Genomic DNA, 17,269 nt, shown 5'->3' on the forward strand with positions numbered 1-17,269 from the left:
AGCAAGTCCTGGGTGAAATCAGAATGCCCGGCTTCAGAGCTGGCTCTGCCCCTTAACTTGGGCTCGTTCCTCGCAAGTCAGCTGACCCACCTCCTCTGTTTCCCTGTCGAGATAACGGGGATTAACTACACCTCTCCTGCCTGTATTCATAAAGTTGTTGTAACAATCAAAATAAGAAAATGTATGGACTATATTGTACACCTGTAACTTATATAATATTGTACACCAACTATACTTCAATCAAAAAAAAGAAAAAAAGAAAATGTATGGGAAAATGCTTTTTAAACTATAAAGCATTATAAAAAGTTATAGTGTCCATGCTGGGGATTTTTTCTTTTTCATCATCTTCATCCTCAAAACACATACAAAAGGGAAAGCACAACTGTAAGACCAAGATTCCTGAAGCACCACTGGGAGAGAATACACACGCTTCTCCATCTCGAGTCTTCTTTCTCCATTTTGGAAATAACAGTACTTCCGGTTCTGAGTTGCCTTGAGGATTGGACAGCACAAGTCCTCATCCCTAAGAAAAGCGTTAGACTTTCTCCTCAATAGGAGGTAACTGCGTATATGAAATCACCGAGTTGGTGATCGTTTTGGCTATAATGAAAGCCTAATTGACTGTAAAGATAAGGACCACTCTGCACTGTCACTTGCTCAGTGTCACCACGCACCAGGAGATGTCCTGAATGCTTCACTTTGGGACTCAGACTCCGCAGCTAGAATCTTAAAACTGTGACTTACAGACCGTGTGGTCTTGGAGAGTTTCATGCCCTCTGCTCCACAGGCTCCTCATTTGTCAGGCGGGGATACTAACCATACCTACCTCACGGATAAAGCAGCCAGGGCCTGGTGTGGCACACGGTAGGCCCTAGAGGAGCTCTAACTAGTGGTAGAAGTGACGATCCTGGGATGCAAGTATTATTGTGCCCACTTTACAAACAAGGAAACTGAGGCTCAGCGAGGTCAAGGAAGCCGCCAAGGTCAGAATGGCCATCTGAGGCCAGGCCTAACTGACTGCAAAGCCCTTTGATAACCACCCGTCCCGCTGCCTCCCCCTGTTAGTATAACTGGAGCTGGTCCGGCCTGACAGACGGGCTCCAGGGCCTTGGACAGGTGCTGACTCTCCCCAAGCCTCAGCATTCTTATCTGTAAAATGAGGACCACGGTAGGTGAGTCTCTGGCTGGTCCAGGATTGAATGAGATTGCGAATGTCAAGCTAATATAGAGCCTGGTATACAGCAGGCACTCCACACATGTTAGCTCAAAGCTGTCTGATGGGACAGACTAAGGTGGTGTTCAGTCTGAGAGCCGGGCTCTGGCAGAGAGGGAAGGAAGCGAGAAGGAGGCCTGGACGGGGTCACATCATCGAGTGCTGGCTCGGCACGTACTGTTCTCATGTGCTGTTGGACCTTCCCAACGTCCCTGTGAGGAAAGAGACTGGCGCCCACATACTGTGACCACGTGGTGGGTGCACGTGGAGACCCCCCACAGCGGCACCCGTCTGGGCATTTAGGAGGTAGCACCGTCTCCTGCTTCCTGGTGACACAGTGCCACGAAGCGCTCACCCCGGTCAGAAGGCTACCATGTAACATGTCGTTCTGTGTGGGACACTAAGAAACAGCTTAGAAGAAGGAATTTCATCTTCTGCTCCCTCCAAAGGTTCCAAAAACACGAAGTAACTTGGTACCTAAATAGTTTTTGACTAAAAGTCATTGCACTTTCTCAAACCTGAAGTCCAGCTATTTCTGGAATCTAGTATCACCAACAGGACAAAGCAAAGTCCAGTGGCATTCACAGCAGACCCACCCTTACCTTCGGTTTTATTGTCTTTCTCCAAACATAGCTCCACTGCTTCCACTGCTCTGGGGCTGGTAAAAATGAGGCCCCCGTAACCTTCAGGGTGAGACAGCTGCACACCAAACAACAGCAAAGGCATTTTATATGATAGCCAAGTTCAACACTTTCCAGAATTCTAAATGCTTCACAATAGTAGCAGGCAAACTAATTCCATCCATCCATCCATCCATCCATCCATCCACTCAAGACAGAGCTTACTATGCGCCTGGAACTACTCTAGGCCTTTAAGGACATACAGGTAAATTCACAGCATTTCCCTCAAGGAGCTCACACAGTCTTGGGGAGGGAGAGGCCAGTGTGATGCAGGGTGGCAGGTGTAACGGAGCCAAGGGACAATGTGACTCAGTCTGGGTGTGGCTGGGGTGCAGGCAGGACGGTAGACTTGACCTGCATCCATAAGAAAGCTGGAACATTCAAGGAGTGATATCCATGCTGAAGCCCTGGTTTTTGAGCATAAAAATGGTGATAAAATCTATTGAACACGTATTCTGAGCTGGGCACTGGGCTGTTATACACACAATCCTGCACTGAATCTGTGAAAGTGCCCTGTGAGACGGGTGGCACTATTTGCATCGCACGGATTAAGACACAGAGGCTTGGCGAGGATAAAGAACTAGTCCAAGGTGAGGGGCAGAGCCGGCACTTGAGCACATGCCCCTATGATTCCCAAGCCCGTGCGCTCACTCACTGCCCAACAGGAGCTTCAGAGAGGGAGTCCAGGAAGCCCCTCATGAAACAAACTGGCTGGGGGTGATGGAGAAGCTCCCACAGAGACTCTAGTACTATTTTTCTGAGCACAGGGGCCTAGCAAAGATTTCAAATGATGAGCTCTGGTTCCCTGTTAAAGCTGCTTATGGAAGAGCATGCGATGTGGGTCCCTTATACATTCCTCACAGCACACAGACCCAGGGCAGATGCCAAATCAATGTTTGCTGAGTAAACTGTTGAATGAATAATTCAATCTTCAGCTCAGAGCAAAGGGAGATAGCAGAGAGGTCCTCTGCAGAGTGACAGGTGGGCTCTGACATGCAGAGCACGGGGGTGAACCTGATGCTCACAGCGGCCTGGGAGCCCGGTGGGCAGGGCTGGGCACACCAGTCCCATGAAGCCGCCCTGGCTCTGGGCCCACGTGTCCAGAACGGTGCCCCCGGGGAGATGTCCGGTGACAGGGTGCACACTGATGGGGCCTGGGGTGCTGGGCCCTGAATCTTTAGTCGGAAGCATTTGGAGGGCTTTCCTGGGACTTTCCCTGGCCATAACTATCGCTCCATACATGGAAGCAGTCCCAACTCTCCCTCTTATCTGCTGGAGAACTCCGCCAAGCTGCCCAACCTGGGGAGAAACAACGGCTCTTCTGCGCTTCGCTGAGGTCAGGGGCGTGGACTGAATGACAGGAGGAAGGTGAAGGGTCTGCGTGGCCAAGAGCAGCACAGGCTTGGTGCCTCAGCATGACTGGCTCTCCCGGGCCTCCTTACGGGCCCACCTCCAGGTTGGGTGGCTTTCTGGGGCCGCTGGTAGAGGCTCGGGCTGAGGATCCAGTAGCAGCCAAGTCCTGGAGCAGGTGAGCTCGTGCCGTCCTTGTTTTACAGTTGGGTAGTGAGATGAGGGCTAGCAAATGGGTCCTTCCCCTAGAATTCTGTAAGAGTCTACAGAAACCAAACGTGTCTCATTCAGAAACGATGGTGCTCAGACACTGATGAATCTTACCTTCTCCAAAAAACTGGGAAGAGACCAAAACTCAAATGATAAAACAGGGATCAAAGTGGCTTCGAGTCCATATAATCCTAATTCCTGCAGGTAAGAGAATATGGTTTTGAATTGGCCAGGGTTGTTTGGAAAATAAGGAAAAGGTCCTATTTCACAACTTATTCTGCGCCAGTTCCTCAGAGTTTTAGCAGATGGACCCTCCCCTTGACTTCAATCACGAGGCAGTGTTGGGCTTTCGGGGACCAGGTGTGTCAGGCACTTACCCTGATGTAGGGATCCTGGCCACAGTCGTCCTCCTTAGGGTCTTTCAGTAAAAGAACCTTCATTATTGCCTGGCAGTCTTTACGGGGTGCTGTGACAGAGCAGGGGAAACGGATCTTAATTAGATCTCAAAGCCTCTTCCTAAGCAGTGTCAGCTGGGCTGGGCTCCAGGAGCAGGTAATCAGCTGCTGGCTGAAGCGGCCCATCCCTCGCACACAATGACTTGGCGTTTATGGGCTCGTTCCTTCTGGAGACCCTGTGTCACCGATAAGGCCCAGGGACAGCATGCTGGCACCTGATATCACTTGGAAAGGCAGATGAAAGCCATTAGGGAAAGGCAGTGTCCTAGCTAAACATTTAAGGCTCACAGAAGAGAAGTGATGCAAATTCTGGGTTGTATCTATAACAAATATAGAAATGAGCATCTTATATTTTAAGGAAATAAATAATTACTTCCATCTAAAGATAAATATACTCAGTTGCTCATAAGCTCTTTAGGAAATGACTATACTGACTCTTCTATTTCTCAAGTGATGTTTCATAAATGTGGTCGAGTATCATGAGAGGATTTTTCAAAAATCTTCTAACCCAGAAACCAGCTGGTTGATATTTATCAAAAGGCTTCTATACTTCATACCCCTTCTTCCTATAATTTCACTTCCAAGAATAAATTCTAAGGTGACACTCATATATGTGTGCAAAGATTAACATAAAGATATTCATCTTGGTCTTCTTTTTTTTTTAATTGACATATAACGTTGTGTAAGTTTAAGGTGTACAATGTGATTTAATACATTTGTATGTTGCAATATGATTACCACTGTAGCATTAGCTAACACCTCTATCACCTCACATAATTATTTCTTTTTTGTGGTGTGAACAATTAATATCTAGTCTCTTAGCACCTCTGAAGTTTATAATACAGTACTGTTGACTATAATCACCATGCTGTGCATTAGATTCGCCCCCCCACACCCAGAACTTATGTAACTACGAGTTGCAAGTCTGTATCTTGGTATTCTTTACAATTGCAAATAACTGGAAACAACGTAAACATCTAACAATGAGAGAATGGTTAAATAAATCATGGTACAGTTATATGAAATCATTAAAATATTCATAAACAACTTAATTATATGGATTATTTAATCACAAAGTAATGTTAAGTTTAAAAGAACAGGATTCAGAATTGCATTAAGGTACCATTTACAGATTTTATATATACACATATACGAAAGAATATTCTTTGGTGGTAGGTTAGGGTGATTATTTTCTTCTCTACCTCTTTCTGTTTTACCCCCCAATTTTTTACAATAAATATTAAATTCCTTTTGTGTCAAGGGGGTAAAAGCACATTATATCCATCCCCAAAGCCTCAAATCAAATACTGTTGAAGACCTGCAAGATAAACTCTGCTGGAAATGCACAAGTAGCATTAGACTACCAGTTAGTGACTTAATAAATATTATACAGTGGTTGACAGTAGTCAAAGAAAGTATATTGCTTGGAGCAGAAATGTGTTAACTCTGGGAGCCATTACTTATAAATTATTACTGAACATACTTCTGGAACGTTATAATATCTGTGGGACATCTTAGGAAAATTGTCTCCAAATGAATTGCTTTGTATCTAAGCAACCAAACTGGGGTGAACTAATAATAATTATGAAATCAAGTTCAATTAATGCTGCTGTCGAGCTGTTAGCTAGAGAGACGGGGCATTTGGGGAAATGGGCAGTAGCATCGTTTCTATCATTTCCTGAAGTTATTCAGAATGTGTCTCCCACAGAAATCAGGAATCTCCCTTTCAGTGATGGTCACTGTTAGGTGTCAGCTTGGCGAGGATGTTCTCCCCATTTATTCACAAATGCTAACCTAGGTGCTGCTGGGCAGGTATTTTAGAGATGTGATCAAGTCGACTTACTGAAAGGATCACACAGAACAAACAAGCGTTTAGGTGGGACTCAACGAAGGAAGACACTTATTTTCGTTTTGGTCCCAACCATTTCAAACAAGGCTGTGGACAGATGGTCTCGTGTGGAATTACGTCGGTACATCCTGTTAACTCTGCCTTCAACATGAATCCACAGTCCAGCCGCTTCTTAACTTCCCCGCTCCTGAGACCACGTGCACGCTGGCTTTTAGTAAAAGGGATGATTCTTGGTAATCAGCGAGGGCCTGGTTCAGTCAAAAGAAAGGCCTGAAGAGCAGAACTGAGGTTTCCTTGAGGAAGAAGAAATTTTGCCTGTGGCCACAGCTGCAGCTCGTGCCCTAGCCTGGCCTGCCCTTCCCATCAGCTTGCACGGTGGATTTCAGCCCTGCCTCGCCAGCCCTCACGGCTGCACAAGGCGATTCCTTGCACTAAGTCTCCTGACATATATCCCCTACTGCTCTGTTTCTCTGTGGAACCCTGACTGATACACCTTCCAATCTGGGGGCTCCAGGAGTCTGGCATGTCACTAAGTGGCAGGTAGAACTTGGCATTTTCTGCATAAATCTTGCTGCGGCGTGCAAAGCAAGCAACTATTGTGGGGATTAAAAAGTGGGAGCGTAATGCTGTGAAGCAGGCATCCTGCAGCCACAGACCCCTACTCAGCCTTATCCTATTCCCCCCACCTTGGTTCTAGGCTCCAGGATACACATCCCCAAGTTTCCAAAGCATCTGTTAGTACTACTTTCAGATACCAGGAGCCAATCTCTCACACAAGTGTTTCTATAGTGGTCTCAGGCAGTGACGCCTGGGACCTCCCTCAGGGAGGTGCGGTCTGCATTATTTGTTGGAGGCGTGGACAAGTTCAAGCACTCCAGGCTGTGAGGTGACGTGGCAGAGGTGACTGGGGTGTGGGTTTACCTCTCCAGGGCGACCTCTCTGAGCAGGAGAATCTGAGTTGAGATCTGAATGGTAACAGCAGGGGCAGAAATGTTCAAGTGTCAGAAAGGGGCTCGGGGTGTCCCCAGGAGAGAAGGGTAGGCGTGGCTCAAGAGCGAAGGATAAGGGAGGCTCTGGTTCCATGAGAAATGGGAATCCACTGGAAGGTTGAAGCAGGAGTGACAGCGATGGGATTCACACTTCAGAGAGACCTCAGGCTTTGGGGCAAGGCAGCCACCACAGACTAGGCGTGCAGGTGGTCTCAGGAGCAGGGAAGTTAAGAGGCTGGACCGTGGATTCACACTGAAGGCAGAGCTAACAGGAGGTACCGACGTAATTCCATGCGAGACCGTCTGTCCACAGCCTGGTTTGACATGGTTGGGACCAGGATGAAAATAAATGTCTTCCTTCTTTGAGTCCCACCTAAACGCTTGGTTTGTGCTGTGTAATCCTATCAGGAAGTCAACTAATATTCGTAGACAGTTACTGTGAACCAGGCACTGGGTATATAATACGATTCCTGCCCTCGTATTAATGGGAGGGTAAAACAGATACACTACAAATAAGTAAAAATAGTGACAGAGTCACAGTGCAATGAGCGTTATGAAAGAAAAGTCAGGATGCTGTGGAAACATAACTGGCAAGTCTTATTTGGACTAGGAGGGGTGGCAGGGATTGCCCCCGAACATCCACTCTTCCCTTCTCCCTCATATGAATGGAGCCCCTCATAATAACAGTGCACGTGGTTGCCCAAGATAAAAACGTGTAGCGGGATGTGGCCAGGTGACTAGGTTCTGGCCGACAGGATGGACGTCGAAGGGACGTGCACACTTCCAGGTCCTGCCTTAGCAGGAAGTGCTGCGCCCCTGCCCTCCCCTTCCTGCCTCCCGGCTGGCGGGAATGCGGGCCAGGTGGTCAGCCCCTTCTACTGCAGGGGAGGGTAACGCCCTGGGAGTGATGGAAGGAGCAGGACCCCTTTGTATGGCAGAGGCACCAGCCAGCCAGGGCTTTTACATCAGAGAAAAGGAGAGTTCTATCCTGTTTCAGCCATTGCTATTTGGATTTCTGTTAGAGCAGTGGAACCCATATCCTAACTAATACAGAGGCCAGAACAGCTTTCTCAAGGACCTAATGCTTAGACTTAGACGTGGTGCCTGAGTAGGATTAAGCTCCAAGGTTGGCATGCCTGAGGGGTGGGAGAGGTCTGCGCAGCTGGAATGTACAGCGGAGAGTGGGGAGACAGGCCTCATCCGGTCCTGTTAGGGAGTTTGGGTTTCTCTTAGTTCCAGTGGGAGGCGTCTTGCTGATGGATTTACTTCTCCTCTCCTTCCCTGGTTTCTGCTTGCCCTTTTCTCTTCCCCTTTCTCTCTGGGGCAACACAAGGAGGGAAGTGTGGGGGTCACAGAACAAGCTCAGGATGAAGGGCCAAGAGACCAGCTTTACTGTCCATGATGTGATCTTTTCTCCCCTGTCAAATGGGAATAAACTCTGCCCCACCAAGGCCGCTGAGTGACTCAAAGGAGATAACAATTGAGCACTTACTACATGCCAGAGACTGTTCTAGAAGCTTTACATGCATTAAAGCTATGAGGTTTATCCCACTTTATAGATGAGGAGACTGTGGCATATGGGGGACAAAACTCACCCAAAGTCCCCGGACCAATGAGTGGCAGAGCTGCCACACTCAGGCAGCCCAGCCCCAAAGCCCATGCTCTCACCCCTGCGCTGTGCTGCACACCCAAGTGCTTGGGAAGACAGAGAGGTAAAAAGACATAAAGGACTTCCCTGGTGGCACAGTGGTTAAGGATCCGCCTGCCGATGCAGGGGACACGGGTTCGAGCCCTGGTCTGGGAAGATCCCACATGCTGCAGAGCAACTAAGCCCGTGCGCCACAACTACTGAAGCCTGCGAGCCACAACTACTGCAGCCCACGTGCCTAGAGCCCAAGCTCCACAAGAGAAGCCACTGCGATGAGAAGCCCACACACCGCAATGACCTGGTCACCGCAACTAGAGAAAGCCTGCACAGCAATGAAGACCCAATGCGGCCAAAAATAAATAAATTAATTAATGATAATTTTTAAAAAGACATAAAGTATCACTCTAGTGCAAAGTGCTTAGTTTGGTAATGAAAACATGTGAGAGCAAAACCAATCTACCCACTGCAAACAGAAAATATTTCTTCTGGGTTCTACTCTGTGGTTCTCTCAGGTAATAAAACTAATGCCTTAGGGATAACTGTTAAGAAATTCCATGAGATGGGCTGCAGGACTTGACAAATAAATATCAAATACTACCCTTGTCCCTTTTCTGCCGTTGCTCAAAGCATCTCTAACATAAAATTAAGAGGAACCGTTGCTGATGCTTCTTGGCCACGCCAAAGGCCATGTCATCAGGTTCACTGAGAAAGGGATCAACTGATACGTGCACACAGATAGCCGTGCTAACACCCTGGTACTTTTCTCAGTAACTGAGAGTTTAAAGCTGAGAGTGTTCCCTCACCCTAACACCCCATAATGGACAGGTACCAGTTCCTGAACTACTGGGCACATCCAGCCCAGGGCAGAATCCAAAGGCTCAGAGAAAGGTCTACAGACACTTTCTCAAAAAGGGAAGGGCATTCCCAAAACGTCCTGCAGTGCCCAAGGGTCTGCAGCAAAGGCCCAGGGACCAGGTGACAGAAATAGCACGTAGCAAAGGAAACACTCGCCAGGGGAGGCCTGGCTCACAGGGCAGCTGGGCCCCTGTGAAGGCACACGTGATCACCAGCTGCTCTGTGAACCAGGAACGACCTCCCTGCCTGGAATCCCCAGGTTCTGTCCAATGGCTTGCTTTCTACAATCATGGGGGCTTAGATGGTGGCATTACTGCAATTTCTCACAGGCCAAGGGAAGGACCGGGATATTTCTAGAGCTCAGTGCAGACTGCCATTCCTAGCTCAAGAAACCCACATTCCTGTCATCTCCAAAATGTAGCCAACAAGAGTGAGAAAGACAAACATTGCTACTTCTCACCCACACGGTTTCCCATCCTTAGGACCACAGAGGAAATACAGCCAGCCCAAAAGGTGTAGGTGCCCGAGCTCTCATGGAAGACACAACTGACTGAACTGTGCTCCCTCCAAAGAAGTCCTAACCCTTGGTACCTACAAATGTGAATTTACTTGGAAATAGGGTCTTTGCTGATGTAACTAGGTTAAGCTGAGGTCATGGTGGATTAGAGTGTCCCACATAACTATGACTAATCCAACACGACTGGCATCCTTAGAGAAGAAAATCTAGACACAGATAGAGGCAGACAGAAGGCCATGTGAAGGAGGCAGAGACTGCAGAGACGCTGCCAAAGGCAAGAAACACCTGGGCCCCCCAGCAGCTGGAAGAGGAAGGAAGGAGCCTCCCCTAGAAGCTTCAGAGGAGGCAGGCATGCCCCACAGACACCTGGACTTCAGACTGCTGGCCTCCGGAACTGGGAGACAATACACTTCTTTTGCTTAAGCCATGTGCTCTGTGGTGTATGTTACAGAAGCCCTAGGCAACTAGACAGAGGGGAACCGATTTTTGGTGCTGTCTACAGGACTATCTCCTAAGAAAAAGCACCTGTGTGTGTGCTCCCAGCATGGCCAATCCTTCCTTTTCAGCTGAGGAATTTGAGGTTGGGGTGTGGCAGGGGGACCTGCCCGAGCTCACACGGGAAGTCCGAGGCAGAGCCAGTACTGAGCCCAGGCCTTGGGGTCTGAGTTCAGTTCCCCCCAGCAGCTCATGCCCATCACACCATCTAAAGACTGGAAGAAGCGACACAGCCCTTCCTGGTGGGTGATGAGCCTCCACGTGAACTAGTACTTAGCATGACATTTTCACTCAACCATGAAGCTTTTCATTTGGGGTTTAACCTTAATTATGTTTTATTTATTTCCCTCTACCCCGAGTCCCTGAGACTTAACACAGGAAGGGATTTCACCACAGTCTTCTTCTATTCTGGGCAGGAAGAGTGGGGGAGATGTCAGAATTTTTATCCTTATAGGTGGGGCGAAGTTCAGCTGCATCCTGAAGGCTTGCAAGCCCTGTACCTGCCCAGCCTCAAGACCAAAGAGAGAGCCCAGAGTCAGCGACAGAGACATCAGGAGTTGAATGGACGGGGGATCTTACGTGTCTGAAGCGGGGTCCTGGAGTGACACCCCACCGTGTGTGGCAGACAGTGGGAAGGACATGGCAGCAGTCCTTGCTACCTGGGGAAGAGGGCGGTTACCAGTTACAGGGAGAACTGACATCGGGTTGGCTCATCAGTTGCATGGGAAACCAGCAGAGGGGCCGCCCCTCGCCGCCCCTTTGATAAATTATCATAGTGGAGATAGTTCAGATTCAAAGATTTCAAAACTCACCAGCTGGCGCCAGGAGCAGGTACATAGGCATTTACTGATTATATCATAGGCGCTACAACTGAGAGGAAAGGTCAGTCAGGTGAGTAGGGTGTAGGTGAGGCAGGGACTGGTCGAGCAGGGGATGTGCAGAGAATAAGAGAACAGTCATCTTGGGTGGCCTGATCATACAGGTGACCATGTATACCAGTCTGTCCAAGACAGTCCCAGTTTACAGCTGTCGTTCTGGTGTAATTACTGACAGCACCCAACTGCACTCTCAAAAGTCTCCCATTTTGGACAGTAAATTACGGAGTCACTTTCCTTATAATGCTATGGATGTTCACAAATGTTTTACACAGCTTGATGGAATGGAAAAAATACAGAACTAGAAATGAGGAGACTCTTATTCCTGTCCAAGAAATATGAGAGGTGTCAGTAACACAGTGTCTGGCAAGTATGAGAATGGTGGCCAGGCAGTAGGGCCAGAGCCCAGGGAGCTCCAAGGGGGAGCAGACGGGCCCCGGGCTCAGAGCCACAGTGCAGGGCCATTCAGGCTACGGTGAGGACTTTGCCTATTATCTGAATGAGATGTGATACCACTGGAGGATTCTGAGCACAGGACTGACCTGCTCTCACTTAGAGTTTCACAGGACCACTTGCAGGTGTGTGGAGAAAAGCCTGGAGGTAGAAAGGAGTAAAATAGCGAGGATACTGGAACACTTTCGATGAGAGATGTTATGGGCTTGGACCAGATTGGCATTTGAAGTGGGGAAAAGTGATTGCACTTGGATATATTATGAAGGTGTAGCCAACAGCATTGACTTGGACTGGACGCAGGGTAGAGAGAAAAAGGAATCAAGGTGACTCCAACTGGACAACTGCAAGAACAGTAGCACCATGTCAGGACGTGAAGAACGACACAGACTATCCTTCAGAATGCCTCTTCTCCGCCAGCGTCAGCGGTCCTGGGAATAGGTTCACAGGTGTGCCTGGGGTCTGGGTCCTCTCAGCCCTTGGGGGGGGCAGCTGGGTAGAGCCCAGGGCAGCCAGAACTCACTCCCATCGCCTCCACGCCCACCCCAGCCAGGGCTGACTGCCTTTAGCTGTAAACTGTAAATCCTCGTCTATTTATGGAAATGTGCTGAATATTACCATTTACTAGCTGTGTCATAGTGCTAAAAGTTGAAGAGTACTGGTATTAGACGTCCAAATGGAGAGATCAGGCAGGCGCTTTGGGCTTGGGGAAGGAGTCAGGTCAAAGGACAAAGACTTGGGAGTCATCAGTGTACAGATGGTATTTAAAGTCCTGGGACTGTGTGAGATTATGGATAGGAAAGAAGGGGGTCCAGGACAGAGCCCTAAAGCACTCGAACAATGTCAGTCAGGGATGCAGGGTAGAAGGGTCCTGGCAAAGGAGAAGGAAAACAGATTGGAGTGTGTCTTAGCTTGGGCTGCCATTAACAGACCACCACTGACTAGTGGGCTTAAACAACAGACAGTTATTTTCTCACAGTTCTGGAGGCTAGAAGTCCAAGATCAAGGTGCCATGAGGGTTTGTTCCTGGTGAGGCCTCTCTTCCTGGCCTGTAGACTGCTGCCTTCTTGCTGTGTGCTCACATGGCCTTTCCTCTGTGCTTGTGCAGAGAGAGACCCCTGGTGTCTCCTTCTCTTAAGGACACCACCGGTCCTGTAGGACTTGGGCTCTACCCTTAGGACCTCATTTAATCTTAATTACCTCTTTAAAGGCCCTATATCCAAATACAGTCACACTGGGGGTTAGGGCTTCAACATAGGAGTTTGAGGGGCAAAATTCAGTTCATAACAGAATAAGTTACAGAATAAAGTGGACATAGAGATGTAGTTGTAGATAAGAAGAGTACTGCTATTAAGAAGAGTAGGAGAAATAAGGCCATAACTGGCAAGGGAGGCAGTGAGGTCAAGAGAGGTTCCAGAAGCATTCCCCTTGCCCCACATACACACGTGAGAGACACCAGAGCGAGGGTAGGCGTGGAGAAGGGCATTCCGGATTATAGGCAAGTCAGGGAAGAATGCCATGCAATGCACTTGGGGAGCAAATGAGCAAGGCCCTTTGGTATGACTTTCTCCTTGAGGTTCCAGGTGTACCTTGTTCTGCCTTGTCCACTTGTAGAAGCTCCTGAATTTTAGCCACAAGGAGAACTAAGAAAGGACAAGCTGGTCTTCCAGGCCAGAAAGTTGGCTCTCAATTAGGCAGGAGAGGGGCTCTGCCATATTGCTTTCATTTACCCAAGAAACACTGAGTCTCTTCTTTGTGATTCTGGGTACTGGATGCTGGGCAAGGGACAAGTCAGACTTAGTGCCCACCCTCAAGGAACTCCAAGGCTGGTGGGGGAGGATGGACAACCACAGAACTGTAAGCGAAGTATTGAGAAAGAGACAGTCAAGGTACTTCCTACTGTGAACTGCCAGGATTTGGAAGCAAGGCTTCAAAAGTGCACCTCTGGGTCTGGGGCTCCTCTGATTCCGATTTTGTATTCTGCTGGGGTAGATGATTTAGGGTGAAGTATCCTTATTCTAACCACTTTGTACAGAAGGTCTGTTGGGATTAACAAATAAAGGAGTTCAGCATCAAACTCATGCGGAATACGTTTAAGATGGGTAAAGCCAGCTAAGATGCTTTTCATTTACTAGAGCCTGGAGTATTCTAGGGATCGGGGCAGGCAAGGGGGTTCACAAAAAGTGAACAAACCAACCCCTTCTCAGCAATATGTCACTGTGGCCAATGTACACCTTCACACAGGACTCCTTTAGCTGTTCCCATCAAGAAGTTCAAACACCAGTCATCCAGTCACTTGCTATGAAGAGCAAGCAGTGAAATGGCAAGCCCCTGTACTTGGCCTCTGTGGGGGACCGAATCCAAAATTTATATTTTGAATTCTTTTAACCCCCAGGACCTCAGAATGTGACCTTATTTGGAAATAGGCTATTTGCAGATGCAGTCAAGTTAAAGTGAGGTCATTAGGGTGAGCCCTAATCATTTATGACTAGCATCCTTATAAAAAAGGGAAATTTGCACACACAGGGACATACAGGGAAAACGTTAAGTGAAGATGAAGGCAGAGATCGGGGTGACGCATCTACAAGCTGAGGAAAGTCAGAGATGTGCCAGCAAACCACCAGCAGCTGGGAGAGGGGCCTGGAACAGACTCCCCCTCACAGCCTCAGAAGGAACCCACCCTTCTGACATCTTGATCTTAGAATTTTAGCCCCTGGAACTGTGAGACAGTACATTTCCTTTTTAAAAAAATATTTAGTGCTTCCCTGGTGGTGCAGTGGTTGAGAGTCCGCCTGCCGATGCAGGGGACACGGGTTTGTGCCCCGGTCCGGGAAGATCCCATGTGCCGCAGAGCGGCTGGGACCGTGAGCCATGGCCGTTGAGGCTGCGCATCCGGAGCCTGTGCTCCGCAACGGGAGAGGCCACAGCAGTGAGAGGCCCGCATACCGCAAAAAAAAAAAAAAATTTATTTATTTTTGGTTGCGTTGGGTCTTCGTTGCTGTGCACGGGCTTTCTCTAGTTGCGGCGAGTGGGGGGCTACTCTTTGCTGCGGTGCGCGGGCTTCTCATCGCAGTGGCTTCTCTTGTTGCAGAGCACGGGCTCTAGGCACGCGGTCTTCAGTAGTTGCGGCACACAGGCTCAGTAGCTGTGGCTCGCGGGCTCTAGAGCGCAGGCTCAGTAGTTGTGGCGCACAGGCTTAGTTGCACCCTGGCATGTGGGATCTTCCCGGACCAGGGCTGGAACCCGTGTCCCCTGCATTGGCAGGCGGATTCTTCACCACTGCGCCACCGGGGAAGCCCAAGACAGTACATTTCTGCTGTTTATGCCATCTAGGTTGTGGTACTCTGATAGGGCAGCTCTGGGAAAAGAATAGTCTCATCCAGATTGAAGCTGCAAGTGTGGTAGAAATACAGCATGGGAATTCCTTTCTCCCTGCACTCCTGTGACCAAGTTGAAAGCTCCCTGCTGTAAGAAACTCCTGTGCTAACTGAAGAATGTCGTTCGCCCTCTGCCTCTACAAGAATGAAGTTACCAGCCACTGCAGTCGCTGACCTTTGACACACCCTGAAAGGAATTCAGGGCAGAGATCAGGAACGAGGCACTCTGAGCTCTGGAAAATCTGGCAGAACAGGCCTTCCAATAGTTAGATATTTTCAGGAGAAAATTTTATGAACCCAATTTCTTGCATCTTCTCATACCTATAAAAGCACTAAAATCACTAACGGAGATGTCAGCTCCTTGTGACTAGCAGCAGCCTTCTACCGATATGTGTGCTTGATTGCATGGACCCCCGTTACCAGAATCATATATTTGCTGACCTCCCCCCTACCTCTTCCGAGCAGCTCCTCCAAGCTATCTGAAAGCCGTCTCCTGGGCTATAGTCCTCAGTAAGCCCCAAATGAAACTGAACTCACAGCTCTCATGTTGCACGGTTTTTTTTTTTAATAAATTTATTTTCTTTTATTTATTTTTGGCTGAGTTGGGTCTTTGTTACTGTGCGCGGGCTTTCTCTAGTTGCAGCAAGAGGGGGCTACTCTTCGTTGTGGTGCGCCGGCTTCTCATTGCGGTGGCTTCTCTTGTTGCGGAGCATGGGCTCTACGCGTGCAGCTTCATTAGTTGTGGTTCACAGGCTCTAGAGCGCAGGCTCAGTAGTTGTGGCACACGGGCTTAGCTGCTCCGTGGCATGTGGGATCTTCCCAGACCAGGGCTCGAACCCATGTCCCCTGCATTGGCAGGTGGATTCTTAACCACTGCGCCACCAGGAAAGCCCCGTTGCACGGTTTTTGTTTTTGTTTTTCAGTCGACACCTGTTACCTGTATTGTAGCAATACGAGGAAGGCAGGAAGAGAAGGAGAGGCAGGGGTATTCTCAAGCTTTTAGACAAGGAGGATTGTATGTGAGCCACTCTGAACTTTGACGAGAGGCCTGGTGGAGTGGAAGAAGCTTGTGCTAGAGGGGCTGAAGCCTGGGTTCTGGTCTATGCTGTTCTCCTCTTGATCTCAATTCCTGCATCTGTAAAATGGGCTGGGTCCTCTGAACCACTGGCTTTTCTGAGGGACTTTCTTCCCCATAGTAGATGCTCAGTAATATTTGTTTGCACTTTAGATTTACCCAGTGACTTTTGAGCAGGGGGGATGGTCACTTTTCCTTAAAGAGACAGGGAACTGACTTGATTAAGGCCTCGTTGCTGGTAAGAAAGAGCCACACCTCAAACCCACACTTTTTAACCAAGTCCTGCTGCTCTGAGATCAGCAGTAACAGCAGCCACCCTTTTACCCAGCACATACTCTGTGTGATTTACCAGGCTAAGCATTTTACACGCAAGATCTTAATCTTCATTTAAACCAGCAAGGAAGGTATTATTATTCCTTTTTTACAGAAGAGGAAACCAAAACTCTGAAGGTTGGGTAACAGGCTCAAGGTCACACAACACAGTACGTGGCAGAGGTGAAGTTTCACCTCTTTCCAGGTGAAGTCTGGAGCCCATCCCCATTCTCTCAAGCACTTGCTACCACCTCTCTGCTCTTTTAAGATAAATTCTGAGCTGAAGGTGAAGATTGGGCCAGCAGGTCAGCAATCTAGTCTCTGACTGAGCGAAGTTCCGTGGGGTCAGTACCATATTTTCTTGAATGACAAAACCACGGTAGTCCACTTATTCGCATTTGCTACTCATTCACACTCTGACCATGAGCTCAACACTGGGTACTAATCCGAGGGCACAAAGTAAGGCTTCCCCCCCCCATATCAAAGCAATACATGCTTATTGTGGAAATTTTGCAAAATACAAAAAAGTATAGTTCCTCAAAAAATTAAAAATAGAATTCCTATACAATCCAACAATTCCACTTTTGAATATATGCCCCCCAAAATTAAAAGCAGGGACTTGAACAGGTATTTGTACACTCACGTTCATAGCAGCATTATTTACAATTACTAAAAGGTGGAAGCAACCCGTGTCCATCCATGGATAAATGGATAACAACAACAAAAATACATACAATGGAATATTATTCAGCCTTAAAAAGGAAGGAAATTTTGACACATGCCATGGCAAAGATGAAGCTTGAAGACATTATGCTAAGTGAAACAAGCCAGCCACAAAAGGATAAATACTATATGATCCACTTATACAAAGTCCTAGAATAGGCAAATTCATAGAGAAGGAAAACCACTTTCCAGGGAC

The 17,269-nt window shown here is 48.2% G+C and overlaps 1 protein-coding gene across 2 annotated transcripts in view; it reads right to left on the reverse strand.

The window, feature by feature from the left end:
- The window catches only part of UROS (uroporphyrinogen III synthase), a 34,030-nt gene that overhangs the window by 15,212 nt on the left and 1,549 nt on the right, over nucleotides 1-17,269 (reverse strand). Inside the window, exons 2-4 of one of the 2 annotated variants that reach the window (XM_082673660.1) lie at nucleotides 3,831-3,919; nucleotides 3,568-3,651; nucleotides 1,816-1,912 (exon numbers count right to left, since the gene is read on the reverse strand). In XM_082673660.1, coding sequence (XP_082529786.1) covers nucleotides 1,816-1,912; nucleotides 3,568-3,651; nucleotides 3,831-3,893 — 244 coding nt within the window. In that variant the 5' untranslated portion in view covers nucleotides 3,894-3,919. The remainder of the gene's footprint in view (nucleotides 1-1,815; nucleotides 1,913-3,567; nucleotides 3,652-3,830; nucleotides 3,920-17,269) is intronic. The other variant, XM_082673661.1, reaches the window with a different exon arrangement.

Source organism: Grampus griseus (assembly GCF_964374135.1).
Source record: "Grampus griseus genome assembly, chromosome: 16".
Lineage (NCBI taxonomy): Eukaryota > Metazoa > Chordata > Mammalia > Artiodactyla > Delphinidae > Grampus > Grampus griseus.